The sequence below is a fragment of the Brassica napus genome, chromosome C3, assembly GCF_020379485.1.
Source record: "Brassica napus cultivar Da-Ae chromosome C3, Da-Ae, whole genome shotgun sequence".
Classification (NCBI taxonomy): domain Eukaryota; kingdom Viridiplantae; phylum Streptophyta; class Magnoliopsida; order Brassicales; family Brassicaceae; genus Brassica; species Brassica napus.
In genome coordinates, this window is record NC_063446.1 from 46,351,169 (window position 1) to 46,374,780 (window position 23,612).

General features: G+C 38.5%; 1 protein-coding gene and 1 pseudogene across 1 annotated transcript; one reads left to right on the forward strand and one right to left on the reverse strand.

The window, feature by feature from the left end:
• Positions 1-506: 506 nt before the first annotated feature.
• On the reverse strand, positions 507-12,263 carry LOC106385914 (putative NAC domain-containing protein 61). Its single transcript, XM_048751701.1, has 4 exons — positions 12,008-12,263; positions 11,169-11,455; positions 10,167-10,555; positions 507-9,756 (listed from the first exon to the last, which is right to left on the reverse strand). Exons 1-4 carry the CDS (start codon positions 12,165-12,167, stop codon positions 9,747-9,749), a joined length of 846 nt encoding a protein of 281 aa, XP_048607658.1. The 5' UTR covers positions 12,168-12,263; the 3' UTR covers positions 507-9,746.
• Positions 12,264-20,898: 8,635 nt separating this feature from the next.
• Positions 20,899-23,405, forward strand: LOC106384481 (annotated as a pseudogene).
• The last annotated feature ends 207 nt before the right edge of the window (positions 23,406-23,612 follow it).

Below are 23,612 nucleotides of genomic sequence, written 5' to 3' on the forward strand. Positions count from 1 at the left end.
TCCAGGTCTGGGGCAACCCCAATATCCATAGACGATTTCCGGATCGGCTCTGGCATCTCTTAAGGCAGGACCCAGGTTCTATTCCTGAAGTCCTGACTCCCGAATCTATGATCCTGGAAGATGCGCCTTGCTACCACTTAAGAAGAAGAATTATCGACGAAGACCATGTTTTGAAGAGAAGCCTAACACACAGCTAAGAGCACCTCCAATGGGGGTTCTACCCATTGAAGTTCTAAAGATTCATATGTGTATAAGTATATATTGTATTTGTGTATGTAGGTGTGGGGTCCCTTATTTTGTGGAGAACCCCACCCTTAAAGTTCTTAAAACAAAGCTTTTAGAACCTTAAGGGTGGGATTCTCCACAAAATAATGGACCCCACACCTACATACACATATACAAAATATACTTATACACATATGAATCTTTAGAACTCCAATGGGTAGAACCGCCCCATTGGAGGTGCTCTAAGAGGTCCATTACGCGAAAACTAGAACAGAGTTAAAAATCCGAAAGCATTCTTTTTAAAGGAAAAAGAGGCCACAGCAGGGCCATTGTCTAACAACAAAAAAAAGCTCAAAGGCCTGAAAATAAGTTTTAAACCCTCATAGAGGGCAGGTACAACAACAAAAGAAACCCCTACAAGGAGTTAAGAGTTCAGACAAAGATTAGGGATCAGCTGACGGGAGGATCATCAGCACGCTCCAGTGTCTTTTCGGCTTCAGTCTTGCTCGGGATCACTGGCTCTCCCACGAAGGAAGGAGCGGGAAGTCCCCGGAACTCAGCCTCGGAGGTCTTCACCATCTTGTACCTCTCCAGCGCGCCCTCAAGATCCCAGCTGTCGGTCTGACGGTTGAGCCACTCTCTCATTAGCTCCCAGCGAGTCACCACTATGGTGCCGCTCACCGCCATAATCTTCTCAACATCAAAGGTCTCCACAGTGCACCACAGATCACACACCTCCTCCTCCCGACGTTCCAACTGCTCCCTCAGAGAGACATTCTCAGATGCCGCCAGCGTCCCAGCCTCATCTGGGTTCCTCACCTTGAGCCTCAAAGTCTTGATCTCCTTCTCCTTGGACAGAACGTTTTCCTTCTCCTCACGCAGCTGAGAAGTTAGAGCGGCCAAATCAGCCCTGAGTGAAGCATGGTCATCCATGCTCTCCCCAAGGTGGAACAACTGAGACATCGCCTGCACGAGAACAAACTGATCATCAGCAAACCAAAAGAAACGAAAAGGAGGACAACATGTTACGTGGAGAAGATCACTCTGGATGAATTCGATGGAGGCAGAAGAGTCCCCCTCCGGCAGAACCACCGGGGTCAAGGGGAACACCTTAGTATTGAGATTGGCCAAGACAGTGGTTGGGTCACTCGACGACGACGGAGAGACCTTCGGGGTAGACTTCGAAGCCTTAGATTTCTTCTTGGAAGAAGAAGCTAGAGCAATAGTGGCTTGACGTTTGTTACTCTTGATGAATTGAACTTCATCATCACTCTCTCTAAGGGCAGCCTGCTTGGGAGCAGCTTTCTTCGCCGACATGACCTCCAAGGCCCTTTTGTATTCCGCCAATGCTTCTTCACCTTTGGACCCCGATATGTTACCTGAAGCATGACACTGATAAGCCTCAAAAATGGTTCACGATAAATTAGAGGAGAGGTAAGGACTTACCCCAGATGCTGCAACGCTCCAACGCTTCTCTGCTCACGAGAAAAGGAACCTGGCGTCGCTCGATGGGAAGATTCAACACCCGTTCAGTTGTCCTCCTTCCTAGAGAAGAATCCACGCAGGGAACATCTGCAAAGGGAAACAATAATCATTAGCGTCATGCCATTGCAAACAAACCATCAAAACTCCCATCACCCACTAGAAAGAGGAAAACACCGGAAGATGCATGAAAGCAAACTTCTCAGTCCAGCACCCGTCAAAAACAGGGTGGCGCTTCCTCTCTTCCTATCGTTGAAAGAGGGCCCACCGGGAGAAACCTATCTACCACTACGGCCGGCGAAACAACATCAGCAACTACACGACTAGGGTTAGATCTAGAGAAGAACCGGAGGAGTCCGTTGATTCTGATGGCCCGACCCCGGATCTCTGCTTCTTCGACCTAACCCTACCGCCTATGGAGGAAGAATCTAGGGCGAGACTTGGTTTGGATTTCATCCTAGAAATACGGGGGTGGGGGGGGGGAATCTGGAAGAAGGAGTCGAAAGAAAAAAGAGAGAGAGAGTCAAAAGGAAATAATACCTGAAAATGGAAAACCGAGCTCGAGCAAATGAAGATTGCGGAACATTATAAGGAGAGAGAGAGAGAGAGAAAAAAAAGGAAAGTTAGAAAGCCGCTAGGCGGCAAGAACGAAGAGAGGGGTTGTAAACCTAAGATTGACCTCCACGGGCCACAAAGAGGACGCCACGCGAGGGAACAAACTTAGAGGCTTTGTCAAGGCCATCCCCTCTCTAGCTACGCATGGGGACCTGGAAACCCCATGGGACATGGAACTCGATCCGGAACCTTCGAAAAAGTCTCGCACCCATCCACCAGACCTGCCTCTATGCATCATGTTCAAGCACTCTGGCCTTTTCTTCGGAGATCACCAAAGCGCAGGCTCCGCAATCTCCAAAGCATCGCCAAAAGCCCCGAGCTTCTCTATCTTCAACAAGAAATCAGCGGTTCAAGAAGATAGCGTCAGACCCCGGTCTGTTATCAGGGAACCGGTCCTCCCCCGGGTTCAGAGTGTGGCTCCGGCCAGAGAGGAACCCGGGATAGCAGGATTACTGGAGAGATGTCCTGCCTAAGGGAAGCCTACTGAGAATGAGCAACTCCGGTTGACTTGAGTGCACAACTTATTCCTCGAGTTCGATGACGAAATCGAGCAATAAGGGGCAAACTGTTGGGGAAAAATACTCAGGTATTGAATTCCTCCAGACCCCAGGCAGGACACCGGCCTATGGGTCCCCGCTAGAAAGTATTCCGGGTCCGGTCCCAGGGTCCACCCCCTTCCTCTGGGAAAAAGAAAACTTCCGATAAGGAGAACCTTCCATAGTTCCGAATATGGAAGAGTTTAACCTACTCAAACCGACTAAGGCCGACCTAAAAGCAACTATGTAAGGGGAGCCAAAACCCTAAAGCAAGGGATCGACACTTCAAGAGACTAGAGATAGGCGGCTATAACTAGGGTTCTTACTCAAAACATTGTAGTTCCAGCTTGTTTATCTAACAAAACGTCTCTTCAAGTCTCTTTCTCTTTGATTCTCACGAAATACTAAGCCTTGTCCATCGTTCCGTAGTACTAAATCCCCTAACAATTCTCTTCTTGAGAGGTGGACCCTGAGACCGTTGTTTTCACGTGCATCTCCGTTGGTATTATGGCCTTAGAGCCGTAGACCAGTGAGTAAGGGGTTTCCTGCGTCGCGGTCTTGGGAGTGGTCCGGTAGGCCCAGAGGACTCCGTGCAGTTCTTCCGCCCACTTCCCATGGGAACCCTCCAGTCGCTTCTTACGCATGTCGACCACGGTCTTGTTCGTGGATTCCGCTTGTCCGTTAGACTGGGGGTGTCGGGGTGTGGCGAAGGTATGCTTTATGCCCCACTCCTTACAGAACTTCTTGAAGTTGTGGCTCGTGAACTGGGGTCAATAGTCGGTGACGATCTCGTGGGGGACCTCGAAGCAAGTGATTACGTTCGTCCACAGGAATTTGTGGATCTGGAGGTCTGTTATCCGGTTGATTGCATCCGCTTCGACCCATTTGGAGAAGTAGTCAGTGACTACCAGAAGGAAGACCTTCTGCCCCGACGCCATAGGCAATTTCCCCACTATGTCCACGCCCCACTTTCTGAAGGGCCATGGTGAGCTTATGGACTTTAGGTTCTCCGGAGGGAGTTTAGAAACAGGTCGCAGTGTTTGGCTTGCCTGTTGGCGTCTGCGGCCATTGTGGTCCAATAGTAGCCTGCCCTCCTGGCCCTGAGCACCAGGCTCCTGCCGCTAGGGTGGGATCGACAATCTCCTTCATGTAGTTCAACGAGGATTCTAGCGGCTTCTCGAGGCGTAACACATCTTAAGTACGGGCCGGAGAAGGATCTCTGGTAGAGCTTCTCTTGGGAGATGCAATACCTTGCGGCTTGCTTCTTGATTTTTCTGGCCTCCTTGCGGTTTTTCGGGAGAATTTCTGTCTCTAGGTACCGGACTAGGGGGGTCATCCAGGTTTCGCCCTCTTGGATAGCGGAGACCTCTTCGGATTGGGGTTCCTCAAGGGGATGCTCATCTGGCTGTTTGTTTAGAGGGCGGACCCAAGATTAGCCAGGGCATCGGCTTGCGAGTTCTGCTCCCTGGGGATTTGAGTGAGCTTGCAACTCTTGAATTTCTTGATGAGTCGCTGGGCAACCGCCAGATACTGGATCATGCTATCGTCCTTTTCTTGGTACTCTCCCTGCACTTGGTTGATTATTAAATGGTGTGTGAACCAAAAATTGCACTTTCGATTTCCGTTGAATTTAGGAAATATAGGGAACCCTAAATTTCCCAGAGGTCCCGGATATCTGCTAAACCACACGCCAAGCAATCAGAACACGAAATTTTAAACGACAAGTAAATATATGAAATTGAAAAGAGCGTAACAACAAGGTAAGAGCCATCGGCCACGAGAGCTGTCGGCGAGATTCCTAGTTCTAGCAACCTAAGACTTGAAAACCTAGTTGAGTCGCAGCTCGAATAACAAAAACGGAAAAATGCCTAAATTGCTCTAAGTATTGCTCTGGGTGATAATTCTTGTCCCTCTCCCCCCTTCAGCCTCGATCTCCTTATATACTTCCTCTAAGGCGGTTTACCTTTTTCCCGTTCTGCCCCGGTCGAGTGTATCGCTTCGCGGAAAAATTCTATTTCCCTTCGATCTTGGTATTTATCTTCGGAAACTTGACATTTATTTTCGAAAACTTCACATTTATTTTTTCCTGCAAAACAAAAGATAAACCGTCATAACGATTGGGATTGATTTCTATAAAATCGTAAGTGGTCTCTTAGCCGCGTTCTGGCCCCTTTTGGGCCGTTTTCCGACTTAGTCGTTTTTACGATTTTATACAGAGAGAGCTTCCGAAATGACGGCGAATTCAAGGAACATTCCAATTCCTCGTATAGCGTAGGCAATTCGAGATGTTTAGTTAACCGTTGCCATTTTATACGATCAATCCGAATGTCCTTCGAAAAAAGACGAGTTCCCGCAGTTTTTAAATCGTAAAGTTCCAATGATGCCTCAGATCGAAACGAAACAAGAATGAGTTCGATGCACTTTTGGAAGAGGAGTTACGAGGACGAGGCGAAGATGGGTTTCGGTTGATCCAGCTCTGCCGTTCACCGAACTGGGCTGGTCCAGCTATTCGCCTACAACTTTGCCGAGTAAAAAAAAAAAATCGGATTCAGAGAAGAGAGAAGAAAGAAGGGGAACCAGAAAAGGTTTACATGTAGGTCCAGATACTTGTTTGAGTTGATTTTATGTGTTCAGTGATCGATACTCCCAAGGTAAAACTTACACCTTTATTATTTATATGAATGAGGATGAGGTCGGTAGAGGGGTTAGTCAGACATGATTAGTTAAGTTGATGGATGAATGGAATTGGTTGCTAAATTAGGATATTGCATAGATATTACGTTTAAGTTAGGATTGATTTGATGTGGTTTGCAATATTGCTGAGGTGGTGATAGTAAGTTCTTAAATTGTGTGAGTCCCTGCTGTTTTCAAACCGCTTCCAGAGAGACTGCTTGTTGTTTTGAAAGAGTAAGTTTGGGGGTGTTGATATACTATGGATTTCACCAACTTTTAGCCATGGTATATAGGTGTTTTTAAATACATTATAGTTGTTTTGGAGTCTTTTTAGTAAGTTTTCAGGTTTTGGAGTGATTTGGAGGAAATTGGTGATTTTGGTGCATTTTGGAGATAAAATGATAAAGATTCGTAGCTGACCATCGACCAGCCTAGCGATCGATGATCGAGGATGATAATCGATCGACACACTCTGTGTTGTCGATCAACGGCGAAGCGCACAAAGGCCAGATTGGTTCCAGCCGACTTTAAGCCCAAGTCCCACAAGAATTACCAGATTACCCCTGACAAGTTTTAACCTAATATTTATGTGCTCTGCCATTGTTCTAGGCAACACACACTTTCTTACTTTCATTCAGCAAAATACTTACATTCTTAGGTTTGGAGAGAAGATCCAAGAACTCCTTACTTCTTTTTGATGAATTGGAACTCCAGTTTTCTACTCTATTCTATTTATGCAGTTTTCTTACTTCTTTGTGATGAATTGCTTAGTTATGTCTGAGTAGTTCTTCTTGTTAGATTTAGGGTTCAGATATTCATGAGGGGTTAGCTCAAAATACAGAATTGCAAGTATTAAGATATCCATCAATTAAATTGTTCTTAATGCATGTGTTCTAGAGTAGCTAATTAGGACCTTACTTTTAGATATTATGGCGCAAGCGGAAGGTTAGTTCTTTGTCTGAATTAGTTTATATTGTGCTAGGATTGCTAGAAACAAGCGGAAGTTGATTTAGTTAAACCTAGTGAACACGTCAAACCCGTGCATAACGCTCTCTGGAAGGTTCATCGATCGACAACTCATTAGTTGCATCGATCGACGGGCTGAAAGGTGTATCGACCGATAACATGTTGTTGGTATCGATCGACACTTTCTCAGGACCAACAAGCGACATCTGAGGTCCTAGATCCGGCGATAGATAGTATAAAAATACGGAAGTTGATCGACTATTCTTATTGTTTGAGTTTTAGAATATCCAATATATGCTTAGTATCTATATCTCTATAATCCTGATTGTTTGAATAGAAACCTTAAGTCTAACGCTTTCGATATCTGTCTTAAAACCTCAATCAATCAATCGAACAATTACTTGTTCACAACCCTGCTATTTACATTTAAACATATTTGCCTAACTTAACCATATAACTAGTATATCTATTGTGTGCCTTATCTCCCCGTGAATTCGCTCTCTAAGTACTGCAACTCAACCTCTTATTTGAGAGAATACAAATCACTCTTTAGGGTAATTTGAGTGATATCAGACATCCTTACAGTATGTCTCAAACTGCTGACAAGTTGTGTGTTGCAGCATGTTCTTCATAGCCCAAATTCTTCTAGTTCTAAGTGCAAAGAAGACATAAAAAAATTTCTGTTTCGAAACCCTAAGAGTTATTCATTCCCAGATCCATTTAGCAGCACCCAGCCCTAGCCACAAAACTGTGATTCTGAGATTCAAGATCCATCTACCAAACAAATGTTTTCCAAGCTTAAGGTGTGTGCGTTCCTTGCCTGGTGTTGGGTTGTAAATCCCCAGGATCTTAGAATTTGCATCAAACCATGCATTGCTTTGACTTTGAGCATGTATAATTAGTTCTACCGGGTCCCGTGTTATTCCTCTGCCAGTTTGTCGTTATGATCTTCCCAGAGGTACCAAATAATTCATGGATAAGGATCTCTATCCAATTTCGGATCCTTTATGTCATTCTTTCGCCAGAAAAAATAGTCCAAGATGGGATACACACTCCAAATATGAAAAGTGCTCGAACATGATGGTGTAGAGGCGAGGGCCCAAGTTTGCAAGGCAGATGCGCACTCAAAAATGGCATGGTTGACTGATTCATCCGGTTCTCTACATCTAGGACATTGATTGTCACTTTTCATTTTAGTCATTTTAGTTATGTAACTTATATATAATTGTATTAATATTCATTTTTGTATCACTTTAATCTTTATATATATATTTCGACCAAATATTCAAATATGTTTTTTACATATATGATATTATTGATACATAAAATACACATATATGTTACAAGTTATTTTAAATTATCTAAAATAGGAATACTATGTATATGTATTTTAACTATTTTAATTGATGTTTGAAAAAGATTTTTTTTTATAAAAGAAAATTTGTGAAACCAAAATATCTGTATATGAATTATAATTATAATGTTTTCAATTTTATGTGTATTTATTATTTATTTTTAAAAGTTAAGCATTTATAATTAATTATTTTGAAGATTGAGGATGAAATGCAATATGTAGAAAAAGTTAAAGATAAATTTGAAATTTTTTATTGGAGTAATCCACCCTCTACTTCTCATTTTGAGGATCATCACCCTCAAAATGAGGTTCCCTATTGGAGATCCTTTTAGAGAAGGTCCAACACATTAATATATATTCTATTTGCACAATAATTTCACCCGCCCATTTCCTTTGCCCATTGAATACTAGTATATACTTATATATTTAAGGTTTGAATAGGGTGTGGGCAAAACACATGCCTTCAGATATAAAGTAGAGAATCCACTAACATTTTCATTCACCAAAATAAAAACTGAATTGTACCATAAATAATACAATTTTTTGAAGAAAATGTATAAACGGTCAGTAGTTCTTGAAGTTTGTCATTTTTGTAGTGGTTCTACATTTCTTCCACATATCAATAAATATATCACTTATTTATTATAAATTAACCGTATTTTTCTCTTTTTAATTGAAAAGTCTTATCTAATAATTATGTTAGTTTTGCCATTGATTGAAATTTTGTTGAAATTTGATTTTTCCTGGAAAGATCTTCCAATAGATGACTTCTAAATAATTATTCTTATTGTTACGTGAAGTCACCAAAGTGTCGCAAGAAGTTTGCGTAGATTAGTATTGCAATTGACTATGTTTGACTTTATAAGAATAGACTTATATAGAAGTCTTCCATGGGAAGACTTCTATATAAGTTTGCTTTCAAAACCAAAGTTTTGACAAGAATCTTTGAATAAAATTAAATAAGACTTCTTGAGAAGTCTTCTAATTCTTTAATTTTAATAATAAATATTTTATTATTTATTGTCAATTGCAAAATTAACCTACACAGACTTATTGCTGGACTTCAGAGAGATTTATGTGACTGTAAGAAAACTTCTCAAAAAGTGTTGAAGTCTTCTTTGGAAAAAGATAATTTCTGACATCGATCAATTGTCAAACTAACCTACTTATCAGAGAAGACTTTTCGAGATGTCTACTCGATTTCTTCCTGTTACAAAGAAAATGCATATGACTTTTAGAGAATTCATGTATGAAAAACATAAAAAATAATCAATTGCAAAACTAACATATGCACTGATTAGTCTTCTTAGTGAAATAGATCTGGAATTTTTAAATATCATTCTTAGATCTGGTGACATATTTAGTTTCTACAAACACATACAACTTCTTAATGAAATTTACCCACTAATTCTTGATCAAAAATCATGAACTTGAATAACTCCAATAAGCTTATAAATTTGAAATCAAATAGTTGAGATTTTGGAATGAAATGAGAGAGAATGAAAGAGAAATAGTTTATATGTGTAAGAAATGAGGATACGAAGATGTAGATGTCGATTTTAGATGTATATCTTGAAATTGGTTGTTCATGATAGTTGGTGTATCGATGACAATAACAATGTTGTAAATAAAAGAAGAAGATGAGATTATTGATAAAGTAATTATTTTTTTAAAAAAATGGTATTTTTATAAATAACTTGAACTTTTAGGGTGAATTGAGCAAATAAAAATTCAAAAAAGTGAGGTTACTTTTTTGTTTAACCACAAGTTTTGAATTATTTTTGAAAGAAGCCCAAGATTGTTTAGCACAAAAAGGGATGCATATATGAAAACTCTAGAAATTATGTGAATTAAAAAAACTGATAGAATAATAGGAAAGAGGCAATTTAACAGGTTTATGACCAATTTATTTTTTTGAATAATATGTAAAATTTATTCAGAAAAAGTAGTTTTTACAGCCATAGCTACTTTAGATAGAAAAGTTTGTCTTCACAAAATAAAATTTAAACTATCTTGTGGAGAACCATAGTTGCAAAGCACCCTCATAGGACCGAATTCTCTTGGAGTCCATTATTAGACATTGATTACGAATCTGTCTGTCGATGATTGTAATCAGGTGTCCTGCTAGAACCGGCTGAGATCCATGACGACGGTTGTTTCTTTCCCTCCAAATGGAATGCAAAGCCACTTGGAAGCTGTAGCGTACTAGGTAGAGGTTCAACGTCGAGAGATTTTTATCTGCAAGGATCACCATAATTCGTTGCCATTGATCAGTGAAACGTGAGAGAAGTAGTCCCTGCGCCAGCCCCGACCAGTTTAGTTGTTCCCATTCCCAAAATGGTTGTGATAGCCCATCAACCATATCTGAAATTCTTTGCGTAGTAGTAACATTCACGGGTAACTGAACTTGGTCTCCACCCCCTGAATATGAAGTTTCCGGTGAGGTTGATATTGTGGCACATGATGATGTCTCAACTCCATTGTTAGGAAGCTTTCTCTCTAGGAGTTGTGATATCCCAGCAATCATCTCTGAGTTGCTTTGTGTAATTTCTATTGAAATTGGTCTTGCGTTGCGAGATGATGTCTCAATTCCATTGCTAGGAAGCTTTGTCTCTGTCCCAGAACCTTCCGTTGGACGTCTATCAAAAGCTCTCGAGCTTCCAGATTTTATGTAGATTCGACAGACACTGAATTTGTGCCTCAACTAGTTTGAATAAAAACAAAACAAAAAAGAATCACGTAAAACCTTTTCTCATGAAAAAAGTCTACTTTTCTTTTTCGTAAGTGTGCAGCATTTTAGATACTAGCGATTAACCTTAGGGTAAAATTCTATGAATGTAATTTTTTTTATAACCGCGTGGATCGCAAAGACTTTTAGACCTAAACACTAATCACAAAAGGCATTGCATCCGAAATTCTATGAATATAATATTATAATTTATAGAAAAAGAATGCATGATGTAAACACTTTACCCCAAAAATAGACAGTATAATTAATGTCAAATACTACAACAAACATGTATGTTTTTTCTAAAAAAATCAACCGCACACTTTTTCTTTGAATCACTTCTGAAAACACTATAACAAGTTAAAACCGGATTATATGTATAAAACATATTAAAACCACTATTTAGCTTTGGAAAGAACCAAATTGTAGCTTGTATTCATACTTTTCTGCTGTAGTAATTTTCTTAAAGCTTATTCGGTTAGTTATACACTTCATATGTTTGTCCTAAAGGCGTGAGACATAAGTTATATATGTATATTTTGGAATACCGTATTTGATAAAAGTGTTCAAATTACAAGTGGTTACGTACCTTAGGGATGGTAGATACGCTGGCTGTTTCGTCAATTGCTTTATATTCATTCATCTTCCACTTTGTCTTTCTCCCCTTAGGTGCTTTCCCGATGTAAAAAACCATCGTCTTCTTAACTCCGATCACTCGATTATCCGGTGAGAACACAGGCCCCGGTGAACCAGTTGCTTTCCAGTATCCTGAATTAGTGGTCCTGCTCGGTCTACCTCCTCTAGCTTCTCTCTCTTGTCTTGGCACGAAGAAAAGCCATTGTTCTCTGTCTCCTTGACACCTCTCTCCCGCAAGATCTACAAATAAATAGCCACATAGAACACAAGTCTCCAGCGTTAGGCCTCAGTTATGTGTGTTTCCGTTTACGGTCATACTAAAACCAATTTAGTTTTGTAGATTTTTTTTTTTTATTTGTTCTTTTGCATTCACGTTTGTGAGTACTTTCTATAAGTGAACTCAATATCTTTAGAATCTTAAACAATCTAACACAAACGAAAATAGGAACATACAATTTATGTTTGGCGTTTGCGTTTACACTATCCCAAAATATTTAATAGAAAATAAAAATGCCGAACTATAGATTTGTGATTTTCTGACAACTTTTTTACATATAAAATGTTTAGAGAAAAAAAAACACATAAACGCACACAAACATTAAACCTAGATATTGTGCATACAATCTCAATATGATCACAAATGCAAAAAAAAAGAAGAAGTAAAACTCTACTATGAGACGTATCGGTATAATATCCTCTTTTGGCCATATATAAGTTAAACTACAGACCAGGATTCATTATTATCATCAAGATCATATATAGCTAATGATGTTTGCATTATTGCATACGTACTTGGGACCTGAGTAGGCTCAACGTTAAACACATCGAGGATGGGTATGAGGCTGTAAATGGTAGCATGTCCTCCGTCAAGCTGGATTCTTAAGTAGAACGAAATCAGCTCCACTTCCGTCGGATAGAAGCGAAACCCTACAGGAGGAAGCTCTTCGACCATTTTAGTTTCTTTTTGTGTATGTTTACAAAACTTTGGCTTCTGTGTGAAAACTTCATGGGCTCACTATGAGTTTAAATAGGTGCAAGTGCTAGGTATTTCGAAGTAGAGATCGGGTTTTCTGAGTGAAATAGGAATTTTTTTTACGCGTTTCGACTTTAGTTTTCTTTATTTATTATTATTTGTCTTTTCATACTTTGTTTGGGAACTAAGCGCGGGCCCATTCTGTGGTCGGCCCGTTTATGTCAATTCTAGGCTAGTCAATTCTATATGGAACAGTGAGTGCTTTTTGTAAGCTACTACCATATCATTGAATCAGTCAAGGTTTCTTCTTACTAGTTTCCGACTAAATACCTAATTATTCTGGGACGGTATCCCGACCCGGACCCATTTTGAAATTTCCGTATCATTTCCCTTTTTGTGTCCGTTCATATAATTACTGTTAGGGATTTTTTTCTTCTATATGGTTAAAGACATGAATAAAAAATGTACTGGGTGCGAGAATTGATAGAATTAAGAGTGTTTTAGATGAAGAACATGATGAACTTGCGAAGAGAGAGAATCAGAAAAAGAAGAAATGATTTCTTTAATTCATTTGGAACATGTTACACTCCCATTTAAAGAGAAAAATAATCAGAATAAGTTGACAATAAGAATGAATAAACTAATATTCCTAAAGTAGAACAAATTTGCACAACAACCGGATGGTAGTGACTAATCTGATCTTTCCCTCTTCTTTAACCAAACATGTGATATATTCTTATATATAGTCTCCACCAGCTCTTTCTTCATTTTGAAATCTCTATTGGCTTCTGGTTACTCAGACCATATACTTAGACAAGTCTCATTTAGTTGCTTAGTCTTCACCAGTTCAATTTATTTTTTCTTCATGTCAACACTCTCCCTCAAGTTTGACCATGGGAACGGATCAAGCTTGGACACCATGAAGAGTTCTTCATAAAAAACTTAGTAAGGAAAAACCACATGGGAGAAGTTTGACCATGGGAACGGGTCAAGCTTGGACACCATGAAGAGTTCTTCATAAAAAACTTAGTAAGGAAAAACCACATGGGAGAAAACCGAGCTAAGGAAAAAGAGTAAAGGCTTCATGGCTAAGAGGATCAGTGTGTTGTCAGGTCTATGAATCCAAGCTTTGGATACATGAACTCACAAACTTTTGTACTTGCTGCTTTGGTGAAGATATCAGCCAATTGATCTTCATTTCTTGTGTAACAAGGAAGAATGACTTGCTGCTCAACTGCTTGCCTGACCTTATGACAATCCACCTCAATGTGTTTAATCCTCTCATGAAACACATTATTAGATGCTATGTGAATTGCTGCCTGATTGTCACAATGCATGGTGATAGGAGAGGTTGTCTCTATGTCTAAGCCCCTTAGCAGTCCCTTGATCCATACGAGTTCACTAGTAAGCTTCCTCATAGATCGGTACTCTGCCTCAGCACTTGAACAAGACACAACCTTCTGCTTCTTGTTCTTCCAAGTGACTAAATTGCCTCCAATAAAGGTGCAATACCCGGTTGTTGATCTCCTGTCCACTCTATCACCAGCCTAATCAACATCACAATATCCCACAATCTTTGTACTCTTGTTGCAACCCATCCATACTCCTTGTCCTGGTGATTCTCTCAGATATCTCAAGATCCTTTCAACCATATTCCAGTGATGTATCTTGGGAGTTTGCATATGCTGACTGACTTGGTTGACTGCAAAGCACACGTCTGGCCTAGTGATGGTAAGGTAGATGAGTTTTCTAACCATTCTTCTATAGTGTTTGACATTTCCATAGGGCTTGTCTTCAAACTCCCCCTCATGCAACACTTTATAGCCATCTATCTTTCAGTGGAGTCTTTGCTACTCTTCCTCCAAGATCACCTGCCTCACTCAACAAATCAAGTGTGTATTTTCTTTGGGATAGAAACAGCCCCTCTTTAGATCGGCATATTTCAATTCCTAGAAAGTACTTTAGCTCACCCAAGTCTTTAATATCAAATGATGATTTAAGAAAAGCTTTAGTTAAGATGATACCTTCCTTGTCACTTCCTGTGATGATAATGTCATCCACATATATGAGGATGACCATAATGCCTTGTTGACTGGTGAGGGTAAAGAGAGTATGATAAGCTTCAGACTTGATGAACCCTCTTCCATTAAGAGTTGTACTCAACTTATGATACCAGGCTCTTGGTGACTGTTTCAGTCCATAGATTGCTTTCTTCAATCTGAGCACATTCCCTGCCTTGACAAAGGTGTTCTAGACCAGGCGGTGGTCTCATGTCAAACTCATCCTCCAATTCTCCTTGTAGAAATGCATTTTTGACATCCATCTGCCATAGATTCCATTCCAGGTTGACTGCCAACGATAACACAATTCTTATGGTGTGGAGTTTGGTTACTAGAGCAAATGTATCATGATAGTCTTCTCCATATGTCTGAGTAAATCCCCTTGGTACTAGCCTTGTCTTGCGCCTCTCTACTTTCCCATTAGCTAGGTACTTAATGGTGAAGATCCAACGACTTGTAACTGTTTTCTTGCCTCTGGGGAGCTCAGTTTCATACCATATGTCATTCACTATCATTGCATTGGTCTTATTCCCAACATATTCTATCCACTCCTCATGCTCAATAGCTTCTTCATATGTCCTGGGGATGTATTCCTGATCCAGTTCACTAACGAACACTTGATGTTCTTGTGGACATTGAGCCAAAGAGCACACAGCTTGTATAGGGTGAGCGACCACATTGCTGTTGAAGTACACTTTGGTGTTTACCCACTTGGATGGTTTCTTTACCCTTGTACTTATCCTTAATGGTTGTACATCTTCTTGCATTCCATCTTGATCATGGACAACTGAATCGTAGACACCCGAATTGTGGACAGCTGAATCATAGACACTTGAATCGTGGATAGCTGAATCGTGGAAATCTGAATCATGGAAAGATGAATCATGGACAGCTGAATCGTGGACAGCTGAATCGTGGAAAATCAAATCGTGGACAGCTAAATCGTGGATAGCTGAATCGTGGACAGCTGAATCATGGACAGCTGAATCGTGGACATCTAAATCGTGGACAGCTGAATCATGGACAACTGATGGTTCATGTTGATGTCCCCCCTCATGATCAGGATGGATTGCTTCTATAGCTTCTTCAGCTTCTTGAGAAGTAGGAGGTCCCTTCGTTTCCTCGCTCTCCTTAAATTGACTTATTCCAAGCCTTTCCATTACCCTTCTTAAGTTGTTTGCTCTATCTGAGGCTGATTGGGATAAATTCTTCACCTCATCCCAACTTGTCTCATCATAGTAGCCTCTAGATTCAACAAACCTCACATCTCTAGAGATCATAACCCTCCTAGTATCTGGTGAGTAACACTTGTATCCCTTTTGGTGAGGTGAATAACCAATGAACATTGCTCTAGAACTCTTGGTTCAAGCTTGTTTCTTTGTTCACCTGGGATAAAAACAAAGCACAAGCACCCAAATGCACGTAAATGATCTATAGATGGGCAGTGTTTGTTCAGTACCTCATGTAGCGATTGATCATGAAGGATTCTTGTTGGTATCTTGTTGATCAAGTAACATGTTGTCATCACAGCAACCCCCCAAAACCTCTTTGGGACATTTGTATGGAACATCATGCTCCTTGTAACCTCCATGAGGTGCCTGTTCTTTCTCTCAGCCACACCATTTTGTTGTGGGGTGTATGGACAACTGGTTTGATGGATCACTCCATGCTTTGCTATATATTGTTTGAATGCATTGCTAGTGTATTCCGCTCTATTATCTGATCTAAGTATTTTTATCTTGCCATTGTAATGATTAGTAACATGATTTTAAAAGTTTACAAATGCTTCTAACACCCTATCTTTTGATTGCAACAGTGTGATCCAAGTGTATTTTGATTTCTCATCTATGAATGTAACAAAGTATTTATGTTGTTCTCTAGATGCACATGGAGCAGTCCAAACATCAGAATGCACTAAATCAAAGGAGTTTTCATAGATGTTGATTGATTTAGGGAATATAGACTTGCAATGTTTTCCTAAGATACAAGCCTCACAATCACTCTTAAAAGAAATACTAGGCAACATGATGTTTAAGGCACGAGAATGGGGATGACCTAGTCTAGCATGCCACATTACATCTTTAGGGAAATCAGAAATAGAATTTAAAGCAATATATAAATCAGATGCAAGCTTTGTATCTTCAAGAAAGTACAAGTCTTCCTTGGTTACACCTTTGCCAAGCAACCTACAAGATTCAATATCCTGAAAGTAGAGCTGAGGAGACTGAAGTTGAGCTGAAACTAGCTGAGGTTACTAAGGATGATCTAAGTGAGCTAAGTGACACTAACCTGTGGCTGAATGAGCTAAGTAACACTGAAGATGGAGCTGGTTTAGCTGCTGGACGAAATAAGCCTTTTCCAGCCCATGAAGAAATCATAACAAATTCACTATGAGCCTGTTTCATGCCAAATTCGACCAGCCCATTAATCAGTCCATTTCAAGCCATTTCTCATCAAGAAATATCAAAGGATAGTCAGCAGGAAGTCCTGGTCGTGTCTTGCCAAGAGCCATTCAAAGTATTGCTTAATTCTGGCCAAAAGTCAAATCTTCATTCCTAGTTTCTATGTTTCTTAATTTTTACACTTTGTATTTTCGGTTTTTACAACTTGTAAGACTATAAAAAGGCCTAAGTAGACATTAATAAAACTATTCACCTTTTTTGTTAAAAACTTTCTAAAATCTGTGAATCATTTGTTCATCCTTGAACACTGATTGCGAAAGAGTTCATTCTCTGATTGCATCGTAAACATAGTTCATTTTCTTGATCATAGATACAACTACACAACTTTTGATCATCCCATAGATCACCATCCATATTGACTTCTATCAACCAAAACCATCATCATCCAATCCATTACATCATCAAAAACACCAGAATCGATCTCCCTATCACTCAAACCATCTGATCAACCTTCAAAAGAATCATGGACAATCGAATCTCCGCACCAGGGGTTCATCAAGATTGGTACAATAAGCAAGCTTTTCATGGAATGGTGGGAGTTAAGAATATTAGGGGAAGTGTATATCCTTTTCATGTGAAGTTTGAGGCTTTAATATAGGTCATGGAATGTATATTTATTTTTTGGCAAAAAGAAATAAATGTTGAGGTAGTAAACGAAGATAGTGTCTCAACCATTGGAATAACCATAGGAATAACCTATTGTCACTTCATTTGTAACCTAATTGGGGCTTATAAAATTTTCAAGACATCAACACTAAGAGTATCTCAACAATGATTTCTCACCTCCGAACTCTTCTCCGCACGCTCTCACCTCTCTCTTCTCAAAAAACAAAAGCTCACCGCTTTCTTCTCTGGCGTCGGTTTTTGCCGGAGCCTCTCTCACTCCCTATTTTTATTTTGCTCCATTTGTTTCTCTAAACTTGCTCTCCGATATGTGTGGTTATGTGGCGCTCCTCGACGAGATCGATTCTCAGATCTGACCACGGAGGATCTGTGGTCGGTATCTGTCAGTTGATATGGAAGATCAGCGAGGTTCGACAGTCATTTGTAAGCTGGGTGTTTTCTTTTTCTCTAGTCTTCTTGCATGCTAGTGATGGTGGCACGTACATCTTTTGGACTTCAACTCTTCTAGATCTGCAGATTCCGGTGCTTCATGGTGTGGAGAGATCTCTCCGCGCTCATGTCTTTTTTGTTTTTGTCTACTATGGAGGCTTCCAGAGCCTTCACAGTTGCAAGTCAATCTCTGGTGATGTCTGTACCTCTGTGACCACTAGTGGTGCATCTTAGCCGGTGGTTAAAGAAACTTCTTTGGATTCTTCATTGGGGTGGACATCGGGATTATTTGTGGGTTCGTCTGGTCAACAAGCCTATTACTCTCCTTTCGGTGGTGCGTGGAAGTCGGCCTTTTACCGGCTTCGGCGGATCTACTTAGATATGTTCTGATGGAGGCTTCCTCTGTTTTTCGCCAGGTCTCGCTTATGGTTTGGAGGAATTGCCATTTACTAGGTCTATATTCTGATCCTTATCTAAGAAGAATCCTTTTTCCGGTGGATGTGAGCTAACCCAAAGGTGAACCGCCATCTTGTGTTGTGACAGCCGGTTCAGCCGGTGTCAAAGTTCCATTTCGGTGATATGGCCTTACCCGACAGTTCCGTGTCGGTCGAAGTAACCAGTTGGGTTAGAACCGGTTTAGTCAGGTTTAGGCTTATGATTGTACCGTTTCATTTGTATTAGTTAATATTTTTTTTTTTACCAAATTTGTATTAGTTAATATAAAATTGTAATTTTCATATAATTAATGAAAGCCTTTTGTCAAAAAAATAATAATAATAATGATTTGTCACTAATAATATTAATATTAAATTAGAAAATCTTTCAAAAACTTGGATAATTCATGTACAAAGTTCTCAATGAAAAAATTTGACACGAGTTTCTTATGTTTTTGAGAAATTCCTAATTTAGTATTAATTTAAGAAACTCTCAATAACTATGGTCTAAAAATTCTTTAACGATGAGTTTGCTAACAATATCTTCATAATTTAACAATGAAAAAATTGAAAACGGTAAAGAGAGACCGTAAATTTGTCAGAATTGTATCTTGGTTAATATACCCTAAATTATTTTTGAGTACACATGTCACATTCGTATTGAATTAGTTCTATTCAGTTTAAAATTTATTTAGATAATATGATGTTAATAAAAGTATTTCGTATTTCATATTAAAGGTTATATATTTCATATTCCAAAATAGTTTGTCACATTTCTATAAAAAACAATTTTAATTAATCATATCTCATTAGTCTGTATACTAAATATAAATTTTCCTTAACCAGATTACATAAATTCGATTATGTACATGCTACATCTATCGACGTGTTTTTGGCACCGACTATAAAAACTTAATCTCAATGATTCAAGATCCAGAAGCATAGCCGAGCTTTTTCACTAAACTGAAGGAGTTGTCAGGACTGGAGAATAGATTCTTCGATTTCTCAATTTTTTATTCCTTTTTTTGAAAAATATAATTTCTGATTAATTAACTAAGTTAGACCTTTCACATGAATATGTATTACATTTTTTTTGTTCCGGTCTGGTTTCCCAGACCACCTCAAATTTTAGTAATAAAATAGAGGTCTGAGGAAAAAAAATCGATTATGTATTATTATAGTATAATTGTGCATAACTTGTTACAACTGGTTCATATATTCCTCAATATATGCTAACAAATAAAAGTTTTGAAAATATAGGAGTACACATATACGGTAAAAATATTATGCTTGCAAAATATTAACTATTTTGGACACCTTTGTCAAAAACCTAACTGATTACTATTGAATAAATGTTAGAATATTTTAACCAGAAATATTTAATTTTTACTAATATTTAAATAATCGTTAGAATATTTTAACAAAAAAAAATACTTTTAAAGGTTTTGATTTTTAAAATATAAATATTTCCATAGAATATCTCAATGAATATTCTTTATAATGCAAAACTATATCTATTGATCAATATATTATTAACCAATTACATTTGTTAAAAAGATAATACTAATATCCTAAATCTTTAAGTTCCTACACCACTATATATGTTGCTATAGGGGCTGATTGGTTGGGCTGCAACTCTAGAAAATATACTTTAGAATTTATTCTATAGAATTTTTTGATTTAGCTTTAAGGGATATAACATTAAAATTTTCTACCGGTAAAAAGGTGAGGTTTTAGAAAATAAGACATTTACAGCCATTTTTTTTTTGTTTTTTGGCTGTATCTTTAATTTTTTTACGGTAACTTTAAAAACTAATATAAAATATGAGTGGTGGTTCTAAAAGCTCTTAAAAAATCAAAGTTTAAATCACTTCCTGCAGCCCAACCAATCACTACAATAATCATTTTATTTTGAACTTTGTATACTGATATAATCTCCACTCATACAAAACATCTCGAATTTTTTTACGCATATAAGCTTGAGCTTACACAAGAATTTTAATACAATTAAAATTACATGGCGAGTTCAAATTAAAGTAATACATTTGTGGAAGCAAAATACAATTACATGCAGTGGATCTTTAAAACTATCTCTGTCAAAACTAAAGTAATACATTTGTGTTTTTTTGTTTTTGCCTAAAATCATTACTGTGTTACAAATGACTTTTGTTGTTTTTGTAGAGTGTAAAATTTCATGATTCATGCAAAAAATATTTTGTGATTTATGTTTATAAAACCTCTGCATTGGTGAATGAGACATTATTGAAATATCTAATCTATTAAAACAAAGTTCTATTTGAAATTACGGTGGCATGTTTTAAATTTTGACTTATTAAATATGTTGTGACTAAGTATACAAACACGCTATATGATATGTATTTATCGAAAGTTATGATTTTTTTTTCTTAACTATCTTATTAAATTAAGCATATTCTTTAAACAAATTATCTAGAAATCATGTCGTTGTTGTTCAGATTTTTATAGAGTACTGAAAAAAAATAGGAACTCAGCTGGAGATTGATAATTCCAGAGACGTCTGAACCTAATTGATAATTCAGCCATCGAGGCTTTCATCTGATTCAGGTTATTTTGGTTTAAACTGGAGTTAGGGTTTTGAATCCGGAAACAGGTAGATTGACTGATTAACGTTTTCATGAATGGTGCATCATAAGTTTTGGTTTTGGTCAAGTTTATATCTGCTATGTTTGTGGCCAGGCTCGATTTCATTAATGGTGGATCATACATTCACTCTTTCATCATCAAATATAGTTTGCTGATAGATCTTTCAGTTTGCAACTCTTGCTTACAATGTACAGCTACTTCTTTGATTTGTACTGTTGTTTAAGGATGTTTGAAGATTTTAGAAACAAAGCAGATTTTGTTTCTTGGAATGCTATTCAGACGGCATGTTTGCGACATGAACAGTCAGCAGAGTTGAATTGTTAAGATGATGAAATACAGATCACATAACCATGTGTAATCTTCTGTTACGTGCTTGTGTGAAAATTTTATCTCTGAAACTAGGAAATCAAGTCCGTTGCAATAATCTAAAAATTGGCTTGGTTCTTAAAAAAATTATGACAAAATGACTCATTGATATGTATGTAAAGTTTGGGTCATTGGAGAAAGCGAGAAGGATATTTTATTCAATGTACAACAAAGATATAGTTTTGTGGAGCACTTTGTTAGTTGAATACGCACAGTTTGGATTTGGAGAAGAAGCTCTCACATTATCAAGGAAATGAAAAGTTCAGGCTGGAGCCAAAACCATGTAACCTTTGTCGGTGTTCTTACTGCCTGTAGTCATGTTGGGTAGGTGGAAGATGGCTTGATCATTCATCCAAAGTGAACACGGGCTTGCACTGAAAAAAAGAACATTGCTCGTGTAGTCGACTTGCTAGCTCGTGCTGGACATTTAGATGAAGCTGTTAAACTCATCAATGAAATGAAGTTGGAACCTGATGTAGTCGTGTGGAAGACCCTACTCTATGTATGTAAAACTCAAGGAAATATTGATCTCACTCAAAAATCTGTGCATATCATTCTAAAGATCAATCCTTTTAACGCTACAATTCATGTACTGCTTTGTAGCCTACATACTTCTTCTGGAAATTGTGAAGATATTATAATGTTGAGGAGCTAGGTGAAAAGAATGATGTTAAAAAGCTTCGGAAACAGAGCTGGATTGAAGTTAAGGATACCCTTTCTCCTTAATAAAGTTTAGTTCATATGTTTTTTTGTATTCAACTCTGTAACATTTTATGATTTGTAATAGATTAAATGCATCATGCATATATTCTTCATCCGGAGAAGGACGACATATATACAGTCATGCACAACTTTGGTTGGAGATGCTTCATGGGTGTAAGCTGCAACACAAGAAAAGACGGCAGTTAATCCATTAGAGCGGATAAACGAACTTTCTTCTCTTATGGTAACATTAGAGGCGTTTTGTGAAATGCTCTGATTATTATATTTTTTTGTTACCTTTGTAGCTGAAGCTGAAGTTTGATGCATGTCCATTTAACCTTCCAAGAACAATACTTTTTGTAATCACATTCAAAACTAAGAGAAGACAACTTCTTATCCAGCTTAGCTTATGACACAAAGAAAAAAGTTATGAAAACAAACCAAAAAACTGCAAGGACTCAGGGACTCCTTTATCCAGCTTTAAACAATGCAAGGAGTGAATGTAATGTGGATTTTGTTCTCCAGGAGCAGGGACTCCTTGCTTGAGCTTCTCCCGCTTGCGCTTTTTCTTAGAAACAGACTTTTTCTTTTGAAATCTTTTTTTGACGCAAAGAACACAACAAACTGACCATTCTTGAACTGCTGCAAACCAACTGATGCGCCCCGAATCAGCAGCAGAAACAAATCAAGAAGCCCAACAAGAAATTATAAGTGATGGTCAAATAATATATCAATATGGTGGCAATTCAGAGACCGTCGACCATGTGGAAGCACAAGATCAGCCGAAGATTTTGGCGACCACAATCTTTCAATTTCAGTCAAGTCAAGACATTTATGATTTTTGGTCAATTCAAGGTCTTTGGTCAAGTCTTCCTTGTTTTTATAAGTTGCTAATTTCTATGTTTGACTAGTCTTTTGTATTCCAACCTTTTGTATGCTTTGCCTATTCTATAAAGGCCATTTGATCAATGAAATAAAATAAGGTTTGATTATTATTTTTGGAACCTTGAGATGGATTCTCACTTCTCGTTTCTTGGTGTGGTTAGCTCCAAGTAAACACCTCTTTCCCGTTGGACTTGTGCGTCATATCAAGCAACGGATCGAGATTGCTTCTTTGTTGGACCGGTGCGTCACATCCGACAACAAATTGGCTTCATGAATATCAACAGCCTTCCGCATCTGCTGTGCGACCCTTCAATCCACCATTTCTTCCTTTGTTGGACTTGTGCGTCATATCAAGCAACAATCGAAGCTCGGTAGTATCAAGAGACTCTCCGCCCCTCTTGTGTCACCATTCAATCCACCAGTTCTCCCTTTTGGCGAGTTCATATCCTTAAGTCCGATTGAGTGATCCTTTCCCTAATTTAGGACGTATCAAGTGGTATCAGAGCCACTCAACCGGTACTTGTCTGTTCATTTTTCTCATCTTTCCATCTTCTTCATCCATCTTCTACCTTTCATCTTCTTTCTTTATTAAAAAAAAAAGAGTTCTACGGAAAGTCAAGAGATCATCCCATCTGAAGCTAAAGAAAGACAGATTTGAGGGCAAATCTTTTTAAAGGAGGAGGGAATGATGCGCCCCGAATCAGCAGGAGAAACAAACCAAGAAGCCCAAAGAAAGAAAGGCCCAACAAGAAATTATAAGTGATGGTCGTATAATATATCAATCTGACGGCAATTCAGAGACCGTCGACCATGAGGAAGCACAAGATCAGCCGAAGAGTG

Coding starts and splice junctions, on each gene's coding strand:
- LOC106385914 (XM_048751701.1), bottom strand. CDS start 12,167: ATGGTCGAAGAGCTTCCTCCTGTAGGGTTTCGCTTCTATCCGACGGAA. Junction 11,456..12,007: donor TGAGCCTACTCAGGTCCCAA/GTACGTATGCAA, acceptor ATTTATTTGTAG/ATCTTGCGGGAGAGAGGTGT. Junction 10,556..11,168: donor GCGTATCTACCATCCCTAAG/GTACGTAACCAC, acceptor TATTCAAACTAG/TTGAGGCACAAATTCAGTGT.